The sequence below is a fragment of the Athene noctua genome, chromosome 1 (assembly GCF_965140245.1).
Source record: "Athene noctua chromosome 1, bAthNoc1.hap1.1, whole genome shotgun sequence".
In the NCBI taxonomy this organism is placed as follows: Eukaryota; Metazoa; Chordata; class Aves; order Strigiformes; family Strigidae; genus Athene; species Athene noctua.
In genome coordinates, this window is record NC_134037.1 from 86,161,266 (window position 1) to 86,179,053 (window position 17,788).

The window sequence follows — 17,788 nt, forward strand, 5'->3', positions numbered from 1 at the left end:
TGTTTTAAAAGCATGTATGAAATGAAAGCACCCAGTCTTGCTTGGAAGCTGTCCAGTTAGACTCTCTGTTCATGTGGCATAGAGATTTGCTGCCAAATGTCAGTCCGCAGTGTCAACCTTCGTGATATCAAAACATGAACTGATGAGGTCAAGAGAGGAAAAGGTGGTCATAAAACTCACACAAGGAAAAGAAAAACATTGCATGTAACATCACTCTCCTTTTATTCTTGAGCAACCTCCGTAAAAACTAACCTAAAAATTTCCGTAATCTTCTGACATGAGTCATGTGGCACTGATTTTTTTTAACCACTGCATGAAATATTAGTAACATTTTAGTTTTTGTTATTGTGCACTTACATAAGCTATGTTACTACAGTAGTGGTTTTCTCGAGCACTGCACTTTGAATGCGTGACTTTACATTTCTCATTGTACTTAGAAACTATCTGCAGAGCAAGTTTTTAAGATGATCAGGCATGGCTCCTGTTTTACCTGTACTGTGTCTTATCTTTAAGCAATAAGTATTTAATGTGCTATATTATTTAAAGGAAAAAAATAACCCAACAACCCAAAACTGAGAAAATTATTGCATAAAAATATGATGAAGCCTTGTTCTGAGCAGCTGTTTTGCTTTCTAGCACGAGCTATAATTATGATAATTGCAGTGATAAATGTTCCTTTTAAATGTGGCTTGTAGTTCTGTGTATCCCACTCACTTTTTCAGGGAAAACAAATCCCATTTTTAAGCACATGAAAGCATATATTCATTTCACATTTTCTCTTTTTTTCCCCTTCTCATGGCTCTACAGAAATTTATGATGAAGGTAAGCAAGTTAAACATTTGGTGTTACACTTTCTGTGAATTCCTACAATTTAATTTAGTTCATTCTTTTTCTTTATTTTTAACATCAGCATCAAACTTGCCTTCACTAAAATAGCACATACTGAATTGTGTAAAAATTTGGATTTAGAAACCACCGTGACTCTAACTTGGACTGGAGTTATGATTTATTTAGATCATGCAGGACGAAAAGCAGGCACCTTTGTGGAAAGAGGATGCTGGGTTGGCTTTTCTAATTCTTGGTTGATCCTTACCCTTTCGGTGAGAATGCAACACTATTTGGTAAATAAGGAATCCTGAGACAATGAATAAATAACAGAAGTTGCAGTAAAATATTTGGGCATCTTGGAAAGTGGGGACAGCACACTGTTTCTTCTGTCGCGAGAATGCTGTTGTGATGATATGATGGGGTCTCAGTGAGGTGGGCGAGGAGCTCTTGGGCTGCGGGTCACTGGCCCTTCACTGCCTCAGGTACGTAAGCATGTGCAGGAGCTCTGCTTCTCAGTGCTTTTATTTTATTTTTTTAATTAAGACTTTGACATAGCACTTAGTGAACCTTCAAACATTTTGAATAACTTGACATTTGAATAACTGGTTGTGATTTTAGCCAGGATGTGTTGATTATCCATTTTTCACTTTTTCCTTTAATTATCAATATCTGTTCCTAATTATGTTAAAATGTTTTGTTTACTGATTTTCATCCCCTAACATGTTCTATGGTATGGTCTTGCTTCCTTGGCACTCTCCAAAAGGGAGGAATTCTGGGCTAGATAAGCAGTGCTATTTTAAGGGCTGGATTTAATGATGTCAGAGAAATTTTCTTAGCATAACTTCTCTGCTGATCCATCTTTTCTTCCCACTTGGCTGTTTGTCTTTATCTGTGAGTTTCTTTCTCAAGTGACAAGGATGATTCACATTCCATGTATCATGCAGCAACAGAAAAAGCTTAGGCACAATTCTTAACCTGTGAAAAATGCCTACCTTCTCTACTTATTTAGCTCCAAAATAACCAGGAAGACTTTTATTATTTCCTTCTCTCTCTTGTGCAGTGAAGGAGGAGGAGCACAGGGGAAGAGAACTCTTCACAAGGCTAAGGGAGAAATCGATAAATTTTATCCTCTTGGGCGATTTTTTTCCAAATCACTGAAAGTGCTTGAAAGTAGGAGCTTGTAATGGAAGTATTGCCTCATCCATAAATATAAACGTTTGGTTTACATAGGAGGCTGGAAACAGATGATCAATATTACTTATTTTTGATTTATTTTCACTGTTGTATCTGCTTTTCATTGATGTGAAGTTTCCCATTGCTGGGAAAGTGATAACATAAATGTAGTGTTGGAAATATTAATCATAAGGTATATTTGAAGTGTTTCTAATTATATGGCTGTTTATTCTGCCTTCTGACAGGTCAATATTAGCAAAATTGGGAACATTTAGCATGGTGCTGGCACAAATGTTTATCATCATTACAGATTATTACAGTCTTTTTAATATAGATGGTGAAATATCTCTCTGTTCTTAAGTGAATAAGACATGCACATGGCTTCTATTGACCAGTTGATTTATTCAGGTTCAGATTTTTATGTGATATTTATATAAAGCATAATTTCTCATTGTAATGCAGCTTTTAAAGCATGCCATCCTTAGGGAACGTGTAATTTAGCTAAACACTTTTTTCTGTTCTTTGGCTTGGCATGACACAAAATAGGACGTAACTGCTGATCATGTCACATGTCAATGAAAGAAGTTTGTTTCTTTTTTCTTTTTTTTTTTTTTTTTGTCACAGTGGCCATCATTATCTAAGAGTAGGTACCAGCAGAGTCATCAGTCATACTATATTGCCATACCTGAATTTTTGTAGCACTTACTGTTGTGTAGTGAATTCCGTGAAAAGTCAACCAACTAAATAGTGATTTAGATGTAAAGACTAGAATATGTATAGCATATATAATGTCTTGATAGGTTCAACTTTCTGTTTCTTATTCCATTGTAACTTGGTATATAGGCTACAGTGAGACAAATGAAGAAGTTTTAGACTGACTTGAATTTGCCCTTTGGTGTTGCTGTTATTTGATATGAGTGGGTTGAAGGAATATTACCACAATGCCACATGTCAGTGAATTGATTTGCTTTGCATCTTTAAATTCTAAGGAACTAAATGCTGTGGATTTGGGGCAAACCACTGGAAATGGCAGCTCAAGAGCACAGTAATCGCAGAAGGTTCTCATTAGCTTTTTTGGGTTTTGCTTGAAGAATTCAAGGCTTCTGGGCCTGGATGCTGTTACTTTGGAAAGGAAACTGTCTTTTCTGTGTCAAGTATTTTAAAGCAAGCTGATACTTCTATAGGCAAGAAGAACATATAAAAGTCCTTGGCTCACACTCTGTAGCTCTGTTTGTAGTCTTTATTGCTTGCAGCATTTTTGAGTTCTCTGATGCTGCTGGAGATGTAAATTCCCAGAGTTGCTATTCCAAGTGTGAATTGTTTAGTTTTGCCTGACTAATCTAGTCTCACAGGGCTTCTAGCTCTGTTCCAGGGTTACTTCACAAGTTCTGCAGTGACTCAGCCTGTTTCCACACATTCTGTTTTCACCATTGCTTGGGCTTTTCTTGGCCAGCATTCATCCCACAAAACTGAAATGCCTGATTTAGAGCCACGGATATCCTAGGCTTCCTGTGAAACACAAGCAGAAGCATAGGTATCATCACAAAGGGTTACTCAGATTTTAGGTGGGCTGAATTACTGACCAAACTGCCTTTTTCTCTCCAGTGGCTGTTTAGTTGCCTGAGGTTAAATTAATCTGAATTTTTGTCATCAAGAAATTGTTTTAGTTTTCATAAGCTGTTACTGATCATGCTGGTATGAAGAGAATGAGTCTTCCTGTGTTTTCCAGCCGGCTGTTGCCTAGTATTAGAAAGAAGCTGTCATTTGTCATCTGAACTTGTGTTCAGTGTGAAAAATATTTGACAGTGATAGAAATGTGGGGAGTAAGAGGTCTCATCGAACACTTACCTGTGGTAGTCTTCAGTTCTAATCAGCTTGCAGGACTGCATCATCACCGCTGCTTTTAGATAAATACTGGCCTCCGTCAGCATTGGTCTAGAATAGATTAAAAAAGTGCATAGTAATAATGAAATCAATAGAGTAGTTTTTACATTGCTATGGGAACATAATTTTGACTATCCTATGCTCTACAGAAGTGGCTGTAGCGTCACACAAATATTTATGTGTAGAACCATAGTGAGATGGTTTTAGACTGTGGGACATCCATCTTATTTCTCCCAGTTTCTTTTAACCTTTTTCCAGTTTCTTTCATTTATTGCTCTTCTGTTATGGAGTTTTCATTCTCCTGAGTGAGGACTCAAAAGCTTTCAAGATCTACATTTATTCTACATCAGTAGTTTTCATTCTATCTTGCAGATTACTAAATGGGAGCCTTTAATTTGCTTAAATGCAGGAAGCCCTAAAAAATTACGTATAAATAAAGCACGTGTCCCTTGTGCACTCACAGTTTTCTTTCTAAACAAACAACTCAGGTTAAATGCTTAGCATTGTAAGGCTTTGACGCCAACAGCCTGACATCTCTGATCTTGACACAGGTAGTTTCTGACTGTGAACAGCATAGTTGAGGGCCTAAATACAATTTTTACTCAGAATGCACGTTAATTGATTTTTTTCAAGCCAATACTTGTTATCAAACCCACATTTCCTATTTGATTTCTCTTTCTAATGGATCAAAACCACAGTTTCAGAATGTTATGACTGCTCCTGAATGGGAAATTTGACAGCCTCATTGTGAGTCCCAGGGAAGGGATTTTGAGAAGGTTCTATCACTGGAGGAACATGTGCTGTGTTCATATATAACCCTTTAGGGATTCTGTCACTGGTGGGTGCAATTTCTTTGCTTGGTTTATTTTTGTGGTGGTGATGGTTTTAATTTAAAAGAGTTCAAAGCAAGTAACTGTAGGATATTCTGTGCTTAACTATATATTTCTGCTTATACATTTGAACTAAGTGTCTTGATTCAGAGATAGGAATTTTTTTTCCTCATTCTGTAGTTTTCTAACACTATACGTTAGAAATATACTGGGGAGCTTCATGAAACTTAGAACTCGTGATGGAGAAAATAATGCTTTTGCATTTATGTTTGCAAGTATTTTTTTGGAAGTATAGGTGTCCTCTGTTTGACATGCTGTTGTCATCAGCATCTATTTTCAGTGTAAGATGGCCATCATTAGTGGAAACATTTAGCTTTTCCCCTCACCCAAATGTGTCACATTGAGGTTAAAATATGAAAGTTGGCAATATTTTTATTTTGAATACCAAGTTGGTGCGATTTGAAATCACTGTTCCATTATTGCATGTTGAAGTTTTAAACTGCTCTTAGCATTTTAAGTCTGTGACAACAATAAATTCAGTAAGCATAGATTTCCCAGTTGTCTTTGGCAATAAAGTGTTAACGTAGGCTTTGTTTCAGAGGCTTGCTCCATTTTAATGAATTAAAGGACACTGTTTTACACCAGTGTACATATGAAATAGCCAGTGAAAGTAATATTTGAACCTTCTAATGTTATCTTGCCAGTATTTGCCTTGGAAAATATTTGTTAACAAAACCACAGAGCACGTTGCTTCTATAGCTGCTCTCACATGTTAAAAAATTTTCAGTGCCATGAAAATAAATGTGCAGTATTTTTTAAGAAATACATTTAGAGCAATATTGAGTGGTGCTAAGTTCTATCTAGACAATTTGGGCTGATGTTTCCTATGGCTGGGTCTGGGGCATGGAGTCTAAGCAGCTGGTTGCAATTAGGTTGTAATTTACCATTACTATATATGGATTGTATTTTTGAAGGATTTACTGCTGATGTCTTGTAGCTTATAGTTTCACTTGTTTTTAAGTCCATCAAGACTATAATTCCTTACAATCTAGTCTTTGTACTGTCATCTTCCCTATAGCATGTGGCTCTAATTCCATTCTGCTGTTATGGTTTCATCATGGAATGAGTCAGGAAAAGCCATTACTTCATTCTTAAAAACTCACTGTGTTACCTTGTATGATTTTCTAGAAAGTGTGCTTCGGTTCCTGTGTTCTTGTGACATAGTCAATATTTTAAAATTGCTTTCATGGGTGACTAGAATTGCCTGAATAGCCATGTGCTAAATGCAGTTGTTGTCAGGCTTTCCCAGGCATTAGATTTCTGAATAATGACAATGTTACAAAACTTGTATGTGCGCAAAACACTGAAATAACTATCATGTTTAAGCACATGCTTTCACATGGTTGTCCTTCTCTGGTATCTCCCAGAAGCTCAAAGCTTTTTCCCTTTTCATACATTTGGAGATTGTGCAGGCCTGTGAAGACAGGTCAGCAAAGGAACGTTGATACTTGTTTGCAGTAGAGTACTCATTGGTCTAAGAAATGTTTTCTCTAGTAGAAGTAAGGCTGTTTGCTTGAAAAGAATGGAAAGGTAATGGCTATTTGACTTAAAATCTCATTGGATGTCAGAGGGCTATTTACTAGTCTCTAAAAATTCTCATTGTAAGTGAGGTTCCCAGAAGCGCAAGTGGCTCCATGATTAATTTTCTGCAGCTTCTCATGTATGGCCACAAGTATATTAATGCAGCCATAGGCACAGTGCTGCAAGTGCTACTGTGTGAATTAATGTCAATGAAATACCTGGTTTGGTCTGTCAGGTGATTGCGTGTGTGTATATAAGATGGTTGTGTATATGCAAAACTGCACAGATATAAAGGCCATCTTGAGTTATATATAACATCTTATTGCAAGATTGGTATTGACAGTAAAATATATAAATTTTTGTTCAATCTACTTAAAATATTTCATGTTATGCTGCTTTCATCGATTGCACATTTTACTGGATAGTTTTTAGGTTGTAATTTTTAAGTTCTTTTTGGCATTTTAATCCTATTTCTATTAAGAAAACAAAACAAATATTTCCCAATTTTAACTTATTTTCCTTTATTTTTGTTTCAGGATAACACTCTTTACATCAAATTAAGCAGCTCAGATTTTAGTAGTCTATTCTCATTGCTCAGTGTAACAATGTGTTGAACTTGAAAGCTGTTTATATAATTTGAATGCTAATTTCTTCAGCTCTAATTGTTGTTGTTGTATTCTAAATTGCCTCTGCTTCGGCAATGGCTTTTGGGTAATGAAATGACTCCAAATTAATCTTGTATTCCAGCTGCAGAAATATTAGACTAGAGTTGGGCAGTTTATATGTTGTTTTCAGAAGCAGTGTGAATTTGCCCTATATGCTTTTAATCTCAAATTGTAGTGTTTACCAGTTCTGAAGGCCTTTTAAGTAATTTTCTAAATCTGAAATTCTTGGGGGATAAAATGAGAAGAGTTTTGAATCCTTATAATATGTACTACTGAATGGCATAGCTTTTCGAACTTCAGTGGATAAATTCTTCTTTGAATACAAATGTATCTTTCTTCAGCCTGGTTGTATTCAAGGAACATATTGTCCAATTTAGCAATTACTCTGAAAACTGGAAATTAAAAATGTAAAGTAAATAAGAGTCATGATAAATAATGTGGTTGTTAGAGACTTTAATGCCATTCATATATTTGTGCAAATATCTGTGGGCATTATGGCTTGAATTAGTCAGGATTGTGTCTTCCAATAAATCTTACTAGCAATGTCTTCTGAAATAATATTATTTGAATATTACTAGAAACCTGGTAAAACTTCAGTGGCACACCTAATCTTGGAATGTTGCCATAGAAGTTCAACTGTAAACATTTTATTTTATTTTATTTTACTTTATTTTATTTTATTTTATTTTATTTTATTTTATTTTATTTTATTTATTTTTTAATGTGGAAAATATACAGTTCTCTATAACAATCTAGGCAGGAATGGATTATTTTGAAAATCAATTACTCCTTCAGTAGACAGTCATGACCCAACAGCTATTTACTATGCAGTTCCTGGTATAAAGATAAATGGTGAGTATTTAATTATGAAATGAGCCTTTAAATAGGAAATCAACTTATAGATAGGTACACATCCTGAAGGCAGGCTTCAAAATGGAAGGCAGTTTCACCGTACCAGCTTTCTTTTCCAGCCTCTCCTGTATTTTTCTGTTTCATCTTTTTACTTTCCCTCCATGTGGATGTCTTGATGATAATTACCTCTCAGAAACCTTTAAGTGGAAAAGGCTTAAATGTATTTTGCAATTCTGTTTTCTGCCTAAGAAATAGAAAGAGCAAACTTGCTTGCATTTTTTTTTAATGAGCAAAATAATTTTGGTTAAAAGAATTTAATCCTCTTGGGGAAAAAATATCTAAAAAATACTCCCCCATTTTTCACAAAAGTGATTGAAATTTTTTTTGAGACAACCTTTCTCCTGTTTGGCTACAAATGGGCATTTAACAAAATAGGTGCTAGACAGACAAATCAATATGGCCAAAACAAGGGCAAGCCAAATTAGCTGTGATTTTGTTGATCATACTATTCCTCCCATCTTTTGTACAACAGGCAACCAAATCTGTGTTACATATCAAATTTATGGCTGCTAACAGAATAATTTTGATTTTAAAAAATCAGTGAAATTTCAAACTTCTGTCCATATTAGTGACTTTGTTGGTTGGGTACCTATGTCTGATAAAGCTTCTGGGAAAATGTGAAATGTTGGTAAGGCAGTATGTTTGTTCACAGAATTTTTTCCTCTCTTCCCCTGTGATAAGCAGCAGACGTTCAACTGTCATCTTTGGCCCAATGGACCTGACATTATCAAATGTCTTGTTCTTTCTTTGTGCCTTTGGAAGAAGTGGTGATAGTAATGGTAGTTCAAAGCTAAATCTTCATGTCTTACTGTCAAGATTGTGTCTGTGAAAAAGACCGTGACTTTTATTCTTTCTTAATAAAAAATTGTGTCACTCAGTCTTCCAGAGAGTTTACTGAATGTGCCTCCCTGCATTTTGACTGCTACACAGTTTGTTGAAAGTCAAAATATACCTTTTGTCCATCAAGATGCTCTTCTCTCAATAAAAAAAGCCAGAAATTTCTGGCAGTTTCTTAAAAGTCCTGAAATTATTATTTTTTGAAGCCGTTGCTTTTCTACCACCTGTTGCTCTATTTTTTTTTTTTTTTTTTGACCAAGTAACTCAGAGATCAGCAAGTATTATGCTAATGAATGAAAGATAAAGAAGGACAATCACTAAACAAGGAGGGGAAATAATTGTGTGTTGCCACCATAGCCATTCAGTTAAATTGATATTCACACTGAAATGAAGCTGCCGGAGAGATAACATAGTATGATTGTTTCCAATTTATTCTGTAATGAATCTGATGCTCCAGTCAAACAGAAGGTCAGTCTACTGTGGTAAGAGAAAGGCTGTAAATGCTGTATATAAGAAATTAAATTAGGAGCCGTATATGAAAGAATAATGCTGCTTATGAAGTTGTCACATTTATAGACTCAAAAATATGTATTTATTGATATTGCTTGAAGGGTATGAAGTGTGTAATGTTATGTGAGATGTTCTGTCAGAGGAATTGGACTTACGCTCTTGACAGTGTCTTGTCTGACAGTCTCTGCTCCTGACCAATGTCAGTTAGCTGCATCTCAGTCTGAAGAATTCATAAATCTTCAGCAGAAGTTGAAAGGTTGCTCATGCTTTAGTAAGATTTATTTATTCTTTCATAAGTGGTTAAACTGATTATAGATAAATAGAAACCATAATGAAAATATTGTGAAAGAAATGGTTGCAATTTCTTAGGATAAAAGTGAATTTTATTGCTCTCATTTTCTTTCACTGTTGCATTTTTTAAGAGGAACGTTTACTTGGGCATGATTTCTGAATTTTCAGAACCCCAAATCCTTGAGTTGAGTTAGCTTGGACATCTTTGAATGCTTACCTGGCCTAGCAGATAAAGTCTGATATTTAAACACGGTGAGGCAAGCAGGCTGGAAGCTGATGATCTTCAGTGTTGCTTGATATATCATTAATGTTTTCTGGTAAAGCAAGAACAATACTCCAGAAGCTCCCTCTGCGTACCTTATGTATAGACAAGTACATTATTTTCGAGGGAAAATAGGTGAATTTGGATTGATTTAACAATACATAAGGGTGTAGAGGTACAAAGTACACCATGTTGCCTCTTCAATGAATTGAGCACTTCTATTAGAAAAAGTCAGCTTCTAGATTCACTTGTCCAAATTCTTCCTTAGATCTGTCCCAAGGACTTAAAAGGCCAATATATAAAGAGACAATCAAAATTAAAGAACACATTCATAAAACTACCTTATTGATCTAATCCCTGAATAGCATTTTATCAGGAAATTGACTTCTCTGTCACAGATTGTCCAGAGATTGATGAGGGTTTTTTTTTTTTCTTCTTTCTCAAAAGGCCCCATTTTATTACAACATACCAGTATATCACTTCTCTTTATCTTTCAGTCTGCACAAGGTGGTGGTCATCGAACGCTACTCTATGGGCATGCAATCTTGCTGCGCCATTCCTACAGTGGCATGGTATGTAACAGGAGTTGCTAGCAGCAATGATTTTTTTTTGAATGAAAGTTATGTTTGAAAGTGCTCAGACTATTGCCACTTACTGATATTTGGAGAATTATTCACACCAGTGAGGCATTTTACCTGTGCTTAATGGAAACCTTTGTGAATAGATGCTTGGAAATACGAAAACAAGCTGATTATATCTGGGTAAGTGATAAAACTAAGTCTGGCTCCATAGTGATGAGTTCTCCGTTAGTCTATTTTGAGTTGGTGATTTCTCATTTCTTTTCCCTTGGATATTGCATATTGCATAAGATGTGACTAAATCCACAACTGGCATCTGGCTGGCAACCTGAACATATGTTGGAGACTGAGTAGAAAAGGAAATTCCTTCTTGCACATATTTTGGACAGAAGTCTTACTCTTCAATTTCCTGATGAATTATACTGGTTCCAAAGTCCTTAACTACAAGTGACGCTTCACAGAGCTGAAATTCAATGCAACCAGCTCCTTCATTTCCACTCTCACTATTCCCATCTCAATGGCAAAATAACCTGGATAGACTGAGAGGTTATTTTAGAACATATATCTTTGTCAGGTCTCCTTGAGTGCCGTTCAGTTTATCAGTATATATGCTCTTGATAGTAACTAATGGGGATAATTTAAGAACAGTTAATCCTGTGTTAGTAGGTTGATGGCTTTTCATATTTCAGTGGATTATCAGATGTGAGCAGAACTAGTAATGCATGCTCTTTTCTTTTAATAGTATCTATGTTGCCTCTCTACATCTCGATCTTCAATGGATAAACTGGCATTTGATGTAGGATTACAAGAGGACACAACAGGTAAACACTAGTTTAAAATACTGTGTAATAAAGAATACTTTGAGTTTAAAAATCAGAATAGAGACCTATAAATACATACAAATCACATAAAAATTAAGACTATTTTAAGGACTAAAGAAATAAACCACTGTTTTCTTCTTTTATACATTCAGTGCCTTATATTTACATTTTTGAATAGATTATGAGTTATAAACATGTCTATTGATATTTAAGTATAAATTTGTAATATTGAATATAAGTAAAGGAATATTTCCAAGTTGTTATTCCTATAGAAGCCTTCTGCTGAACAATTTTTTGAAGTTGTATTATTTTAAATAAAGATTCTGTTACAGTTTTAGAACTGCTGGTAACTTGGATTTATTTGTATTTTTAAGACCCATATAGCTTCTTGCAATGCCATCAGTTTAGTGTAATTTTAAAATTAGAAATAATAAGTTTGCTTTTTTTTTAAAGCCTTGCTCTAGCTAGGAATAATAACAGTGATAACCACAACAGTTAACAGTTCCAAGGTCAGAGTTTTTTTCTGAAAAGCATGCTTTTCATTCAAGAAGTATATCTGAAAACAAGGTTATGATGGGAACAGAATTTGTGACTTCAATACTTTAAAATATTCTGGGGAATTAGAGATACTAACAGTCAGTAGACTGGAAGAACACAATTGAATTCGAATTTATGAGATCTTCCAAATATTATTTTAAGTGATACTGTAGATGCTTATTTTTATTGCCCTTAGCGATGGATTGCTCCACTTCTTTGATGTAATTCTCAGTGGACTATTCTTTGATATCTTTCCCTGAACCTGGAGCGAAGGTGACAGGGGAAGCTCTTTAGCAAAAGCAACCTGAACCAGCTTGCCTAGAGAACAAAGAGAGCTGCCTCCTTACTCACCTCTAGAATCACTGTTCCAGAAGTCTTGCTGTCTTCTGCACGTGTATTATTTCTAGCTGAGTTTCTGACAAGGTGGTGCAGGAATGATATTAGTTATTGAAAACACGTGGATGCTTGATTTACCCAGCTGAAAACTGGATCAGAACTTTAGGACTGTGATAAATGTGAAAGTAATGGCAATAATGTTGGGCATTTTTTTCTCATTTCTTTCTTTGCTGTGACTTAATAATGATGTAGGTGAGGCATGCTGGTGGACCATCCATCCTGCTTCCAAACAACGATCAGAAGGAGAAAAAGTGCGTGTTGGAGATGATCTTATTTTAGTCAGTGTCTCTTCAGAAAGATATTTGGTAAGTTCTGTAAGAATATCTGTACAGTGCTTCCTCTACAGAAAAAAAGTTTTTAAAAGTTTTATACTAAAGTCTCGTTTACATTTCTACCTCCACAAAAGTATAGCTTAAGGTGTTTAAGCTGGTATTTGATACCATTTTGCAAAACAAGACACTAAAGGTCTGGAAAGTGTGACATTGCTATGTGACTACTCTAATTCATGCTCATTTCCATAATGGAATAGAGGTTGAAAAATTTACTCATAGAGAAAAAAAGAAAATATAGAGAAAATGAAATCGGTCCAAATTGCATAATTGAGTTTTAGAGTCCCTATGAGTGTTCAGAGGTTAAAAGCACTGTCATATATGAACTAAAACTTTATACCAAAATTTTGGAATTTTTAATTTAGGTGCATAGTATTATGTGGGCTTTAAAAAGTCCATATTTTCTTAGGATTATGCACTGTGTACTATATACATCTACTGACATGTTATAATTTAGTTAAAATGCGTAATAATTAAATAGAATTGAAATATTTTAAAACTTTATGGTAGCTGCTTTGAAATATTTTAAAAATTTATGGTAGCTGCTTTTTGTCACTGGTTTAAATAACTTCCACATCAAAGTATCTCCTATATGTTTTGTAATGAAACACTTCAGTAGTTTAAGATGACTTACTTGTTGTATTTCTCTTGACAAAGCTAAACCCACTTCCTCTTTAAAAAGTCTTCCTCTTTAAAGTATTGTTAGAAAATCTTTAGAGACTCTTTAAAAATGAAGTGGTTTTAGCTTTGTGAAGAGGACTGTCTCAGATCTGCATATAACATTAAAGTTTATTCCAGATTATTAACTTTTTTTAATGCTACGAAACATTATTTCTGAGGTTTTGTACAGTACTCAGAAAAAAATGGAAGAGTATAATAAGAGAAAAATAACATTCTTTTTCTTGTTGTTAAAATTGAAAATGTTCTCCCTTCTTTTGGAAGCTCGGAAAAATGAGAATATAATTGTTAGAATATAGTTTTAACTTCTGATTAGAAGCTCAGTAGCTCTTAATGAGTTAATTTTTGTAAGTAGACATTATGACAAATTTCTGATCATTTTTTTATTTTAAAATTATTTTTAATAACTACTTTTATGAGAGCTGTAATTAGACTTACTGCAAAAGCAACGTATTGTGGATAAAATTAATGAAAAATCTAATTCATGGAAAGGTTTTATTTAAAGACATTAAATTTCTTAGAAATTCACTGTTTTGCTGAATTGGATTGCTGAAGTTGAATTTTGCTTCAGATTGTGTCTCTGTGTGGGTATATGCCTGAACTTATACTTTCTGCCCTCTAATTTGCTCAGACTTTTATATTATTCCGTGTTTGTGCTTCAACTGTTGATTCTCAAGGCTGTCATATGTACTTTTATATAGCAAGAAACGGGATGCTGGCTGCAGAGGCTGATTTTCCTGAACACATGGTGTTAATGCATATACTGCATCTTCCATGCAAAATATCAATATACTAAAAATAAATCATGTTTTCAGTGTAGAGACAAATGACACAAATCTATGTTCTTGATAGTTAATCTCTTGATTATATTCTTAAAATGGTTTAGAGCTAGATTTTAATTAATTGTTATTAAATATTTCATTTATACAGCTCTGGTTTGCTAGTAAGAAGGAGCAAGGATTCAGCAAATTAATTTTTCTCTTAGATGCACTCACCCCCACATTTTTATGAACAGATGCTTTTTCCAGACTAAATAAAGAGCTGGTGAACTATGTAGCTTCACAATCATAAAAATATTTGTGGTTTTGCTACCTACTCAGTATTTATATTAGCCCTGTAAATAAAGCAATGATACTGTTGTGAAAATTCAAACATTTGATGAAGACTGAATTAGGCAGTTACCAATGAGTGAATATTTTTCATGAAAGCTCTCCATCTTAAACTGTTTGTCCTAATCCATTAGGCTATCTACAAAATAACTTCAGGGGATGTAACTTTGAAAATAATCGCAGTATTTTAATTTTGAGTGCAGTGTCATGTTATAGCTCCTATTTTCTACAACACTTCAAGTAATGTAGCAACTGATACCTTTTACTATAGATAGGACTGTGGAGAGATGAAGTTATTTTTATGGATTCACTTGGATAGTGAGACCAAATAGGCTCTACTGAATCCAGTCAAGGTATGTTTTCTAAGGGTTTTGAGTTTCTCAGATGAGTCCCTTGATGGAGAATAATGTTCAGCAAGATGCTGAGGGTTAGCTTTATGTACACTGTGTACTTATGGTTAAAACCTTAGGAGAAGGTAAGTTTTCTATCAAACATTCTATGTCAATATGCTGTTTGGAATAAGGTTGGAGTGTCACCTTTTTATATTGCAATATTAGCAGCTTGCTAATTCCAAATTAAGACAAATAGGTTAACAATCCCGAGGCAAAGATGTGCATGTAGAAATAAGAGATAAATAGCGTTCATTCACAGGGAATGCCTTTTCAAAACATAGTCAGATCTTAGTTTAGTTTGTATTGTACAAGGGGAGAGCAGAACTATGTCCGCTTCATAAATTAGTCTCCCAGTTGTCTGAGTGCAGTTTAATTAATTTTTTTTTTTTTTTTTGCATAGGCTTTGTGACTTTGTGATCTCAGTGTAGTCAGTAGATTAGCATTTAGACCTAATTTGCTTTGTAACCACTGTTAAGTATGAGGAAAATGTCAGGGCTTTCCTATAGTTGCCCTTCCTTGCTTTCTATCAAGAAAAGATTTTTGGACAATTGACTTCATTTTTTTGCCCTGAAGAGTCATCTTTTTAATTGCAGTGAACAAGTGCAAAACTGATAGGAAAAATAGTGTTAAAATAGTAAAATAAAATTCCACAGATGTGGATTTTGGCTGTTTGTTAACTTACAGCAATGTCCCTGGGCAAGTCACTCGGTTGCTCTGACTCTCATTATCCCTACCTAGACAATGGGATTTTGGATGTTTATTTTTCTGCATAGAATTTCTGAGGAGAAGCACTTATGTAAGTGCCTGTGGCATTATGTAACGCGTGAACTGCACTGCTGCCAGATCCTTCAGAAAGGAAACTTGGCTCTGCTGAACCCTGTTAGCATAGAGCAAAAAGATGCTCTGCTATAAATGTTGCCACCATTTAAGTTCGACAGAGTTGCTCTGTTCATTTCTTGAGGCAGTGCAGCCCCATGAACAGATGTAACACTTCCATCATGTTTCCTCATCTTGTACATAATAGTGTGTGTACCCCTGCACTGAAGTTTGCCTATGCCTGTTGTTAATTAGATACCATGACTGCTTTCAAAATTGCCAGTTTTCAATAATTTAGAAATTAATTGTTAATGTAATTTAATAATAATAAATTAATTATAATTTCTTTCAGATTCTTGAAGTCTCTGGATAACTTAGTCTTTTAAGCAGAATTCAAGAAAATTCCTTAGACATGAAGTTGAAATACAGAATGCATAAATGAAGATAAAAATTAAAATAAGTATCAATGTTATATATCAGTGTTATTCTGGCTAAGAAGTAAGGAAAGAGGAAAAAAAAAGACCTTTCAATCTACAGTGCACAGATTTCAGTATAATGCAACAATTTCTGCACTGTGATGTATTGTAGTTACTGAGTTGATGTCCTGATTGTAATGCTGATCTGCAGCTGCATTATTCAGATCTATGAACAATCCTTGAGGTTTATTCTTTTGACTTAAAAGACCTTTTTTTTTTCATGGTTAACTGATGGAAGAGTTCCTTTTCAAAAGTAGTAGCATCCAAATTGGATCAAATTATTTGAAAGATGGAGTTGTTATCTGTCATTTGTCCTGGACAGGAGGACAGGTTCCTGAGTATTGGCAAGGCACTCCCTCTGCATCCTCTTGCATCAGATACATTGTTTATTTTCAGCTCTTAGTTTTAATTCTATTATTTATTATCAGATACTAGGGACAGCTTCTAAATATCTGTAACATTTGTTGGGTCAGTAGTACCAGGGAATGCAGCAGTGTGTGGTTTTTAATGTTTATTATATTTAATTTGTAAAATTTTCTCCCCCCCGCCCCCCCATGTTTTTTTCCCTGAGTATTATACGTAGTGTTGGACTTTGCTTTCTTCTGTGTAAATTCACAGTTCCATGTTGTGTTGTTTTATTTTTTATTTTTTAAAATAGTAAGAAAGCTTTTTCTTAAAAATAATTTGAATCTGCGTAAACAGACTGGAAATTAGTGGAACCAAAAATGGAACCAAGGTAGTGTTGAGCTACTCTGTTACACTGATCATAATGCGGTTCCCACAAAGTCTTTATACAATTTAAAATTTATTGTGGAGGCTGGTAGATCTTCTCCATAATTAAGGTTGTCAGGCTCCTCTGCCTTATGAAATCCTGCTTCCAAGTGCTTATAATCAAGTGCTTGTAATGTAAAAAATTACTTATTTGAAACAGTAGCATCTATTTCTGGTTTTGTTTGGGTTTTTTTATTTTATCAGTCTGAGATATTTTTTTTTTTAGTTCATCCAGAAGGGGTCAGATGTCACTGAGTTTGAAGATGGAAGAAAAAAAACCTTTCACATCATTAAGAAAATTCATCTCATTTTCTTGAAAATGTTGCACATCCCACATCTTACAACAAACACAGAAAATTAGAAGGAGTGTTCTTGGTAGCACAGGTGTTTTGCTAACTTAAAAAAAAAAAAAAAAAAGGAAAAGAAAAAGGAAAAAAAGGTAACAAGCCTCTCCTTGCTTAAACTTAATAAACAAACATTCTCTTTAAATAATGCAGCTTGCTCATGCCCAGGGAAGAGTTTTTAAATTTTGTTTTAGTGGCTAAAATTCTGATGACTTTGTCTATTTTGCATAAGCTAGACCTCTTGCACATCCTGTGTGTTGACGAACAGCAGATAATTAAATACGCCTCAACCCTGGTGGAACCACATATTCCTTGTAATGGGTGGCTCAAGGCAGAGATGAAGTCAGGCACTGTATTGACAGCTGAGAACTCAGTGTTTTATGTGCTGCTGGTGATCTGCTGTCATTTAAAATATGTGGAGGAGGAACCTATGAGAAAGTAGAAGGAACAAAAGGGAGGTGATGTAGCAGAGACAGGAGCCTGGGGCTGAAGTGGGAATGCAGAAAACCGAGTGGGACTTGATGACTGGCTGAAAAGATGAGCAGCTGAAGGCAGGCAGGCAGTAAGGGATTAATAAATCCTCTGGGACAAGAAGCTGGTGACAAGGGAGGGGTGGGCACCTGCTGGTTAAAGTTGTGTTAGAAATTTGGGGCAGAAAACCTGTTCTGTTTTGACAGGGAAAATTGATAGAAGAACCAGTGGAGTGGGACTGGAAAGGACAAGAGAGATCTGTAGAGAAAGAGTGAGCTGGCTGGGGAAAACCAAACC

At 34.9% G+C, this 17,788-nt stretch overlaps 1 protein-coding gene across 5 annotated transcripts in view; it reads left to right on the plus strand.

Annotated features, from left to right (window-relative positions):
* RYR2 (ryanodine receptor 2) overlaps positions 1–17,788 on the plus strand; it is a 431,008-nt gene that overhangs the window by 157,672 nt on the left and 255,548 nt on the right. For all 5 annotated transcript variants that reach the window (XM_074896823.1, XM_074896825.1, XM_074896824.1 and 2 more), the window contains 4 exons: positions 808–822; positions 10,271–10,345; positions 11,094–11,172; positions 12,298–12,410. In XM_074896823.1, coding sequence (XP_074752924.1) covers positions 808–822; positions 10,271–10,345; positions 11,094–11,172; positions 12,298–12,410 — 282 coding nt within the window. The remainder of the gene's footprint in view (positions 1–807; positions 823–10,270; positions 10,346–11,093; positions 11,173–12,297; positions 12,411–17,788) is intronic.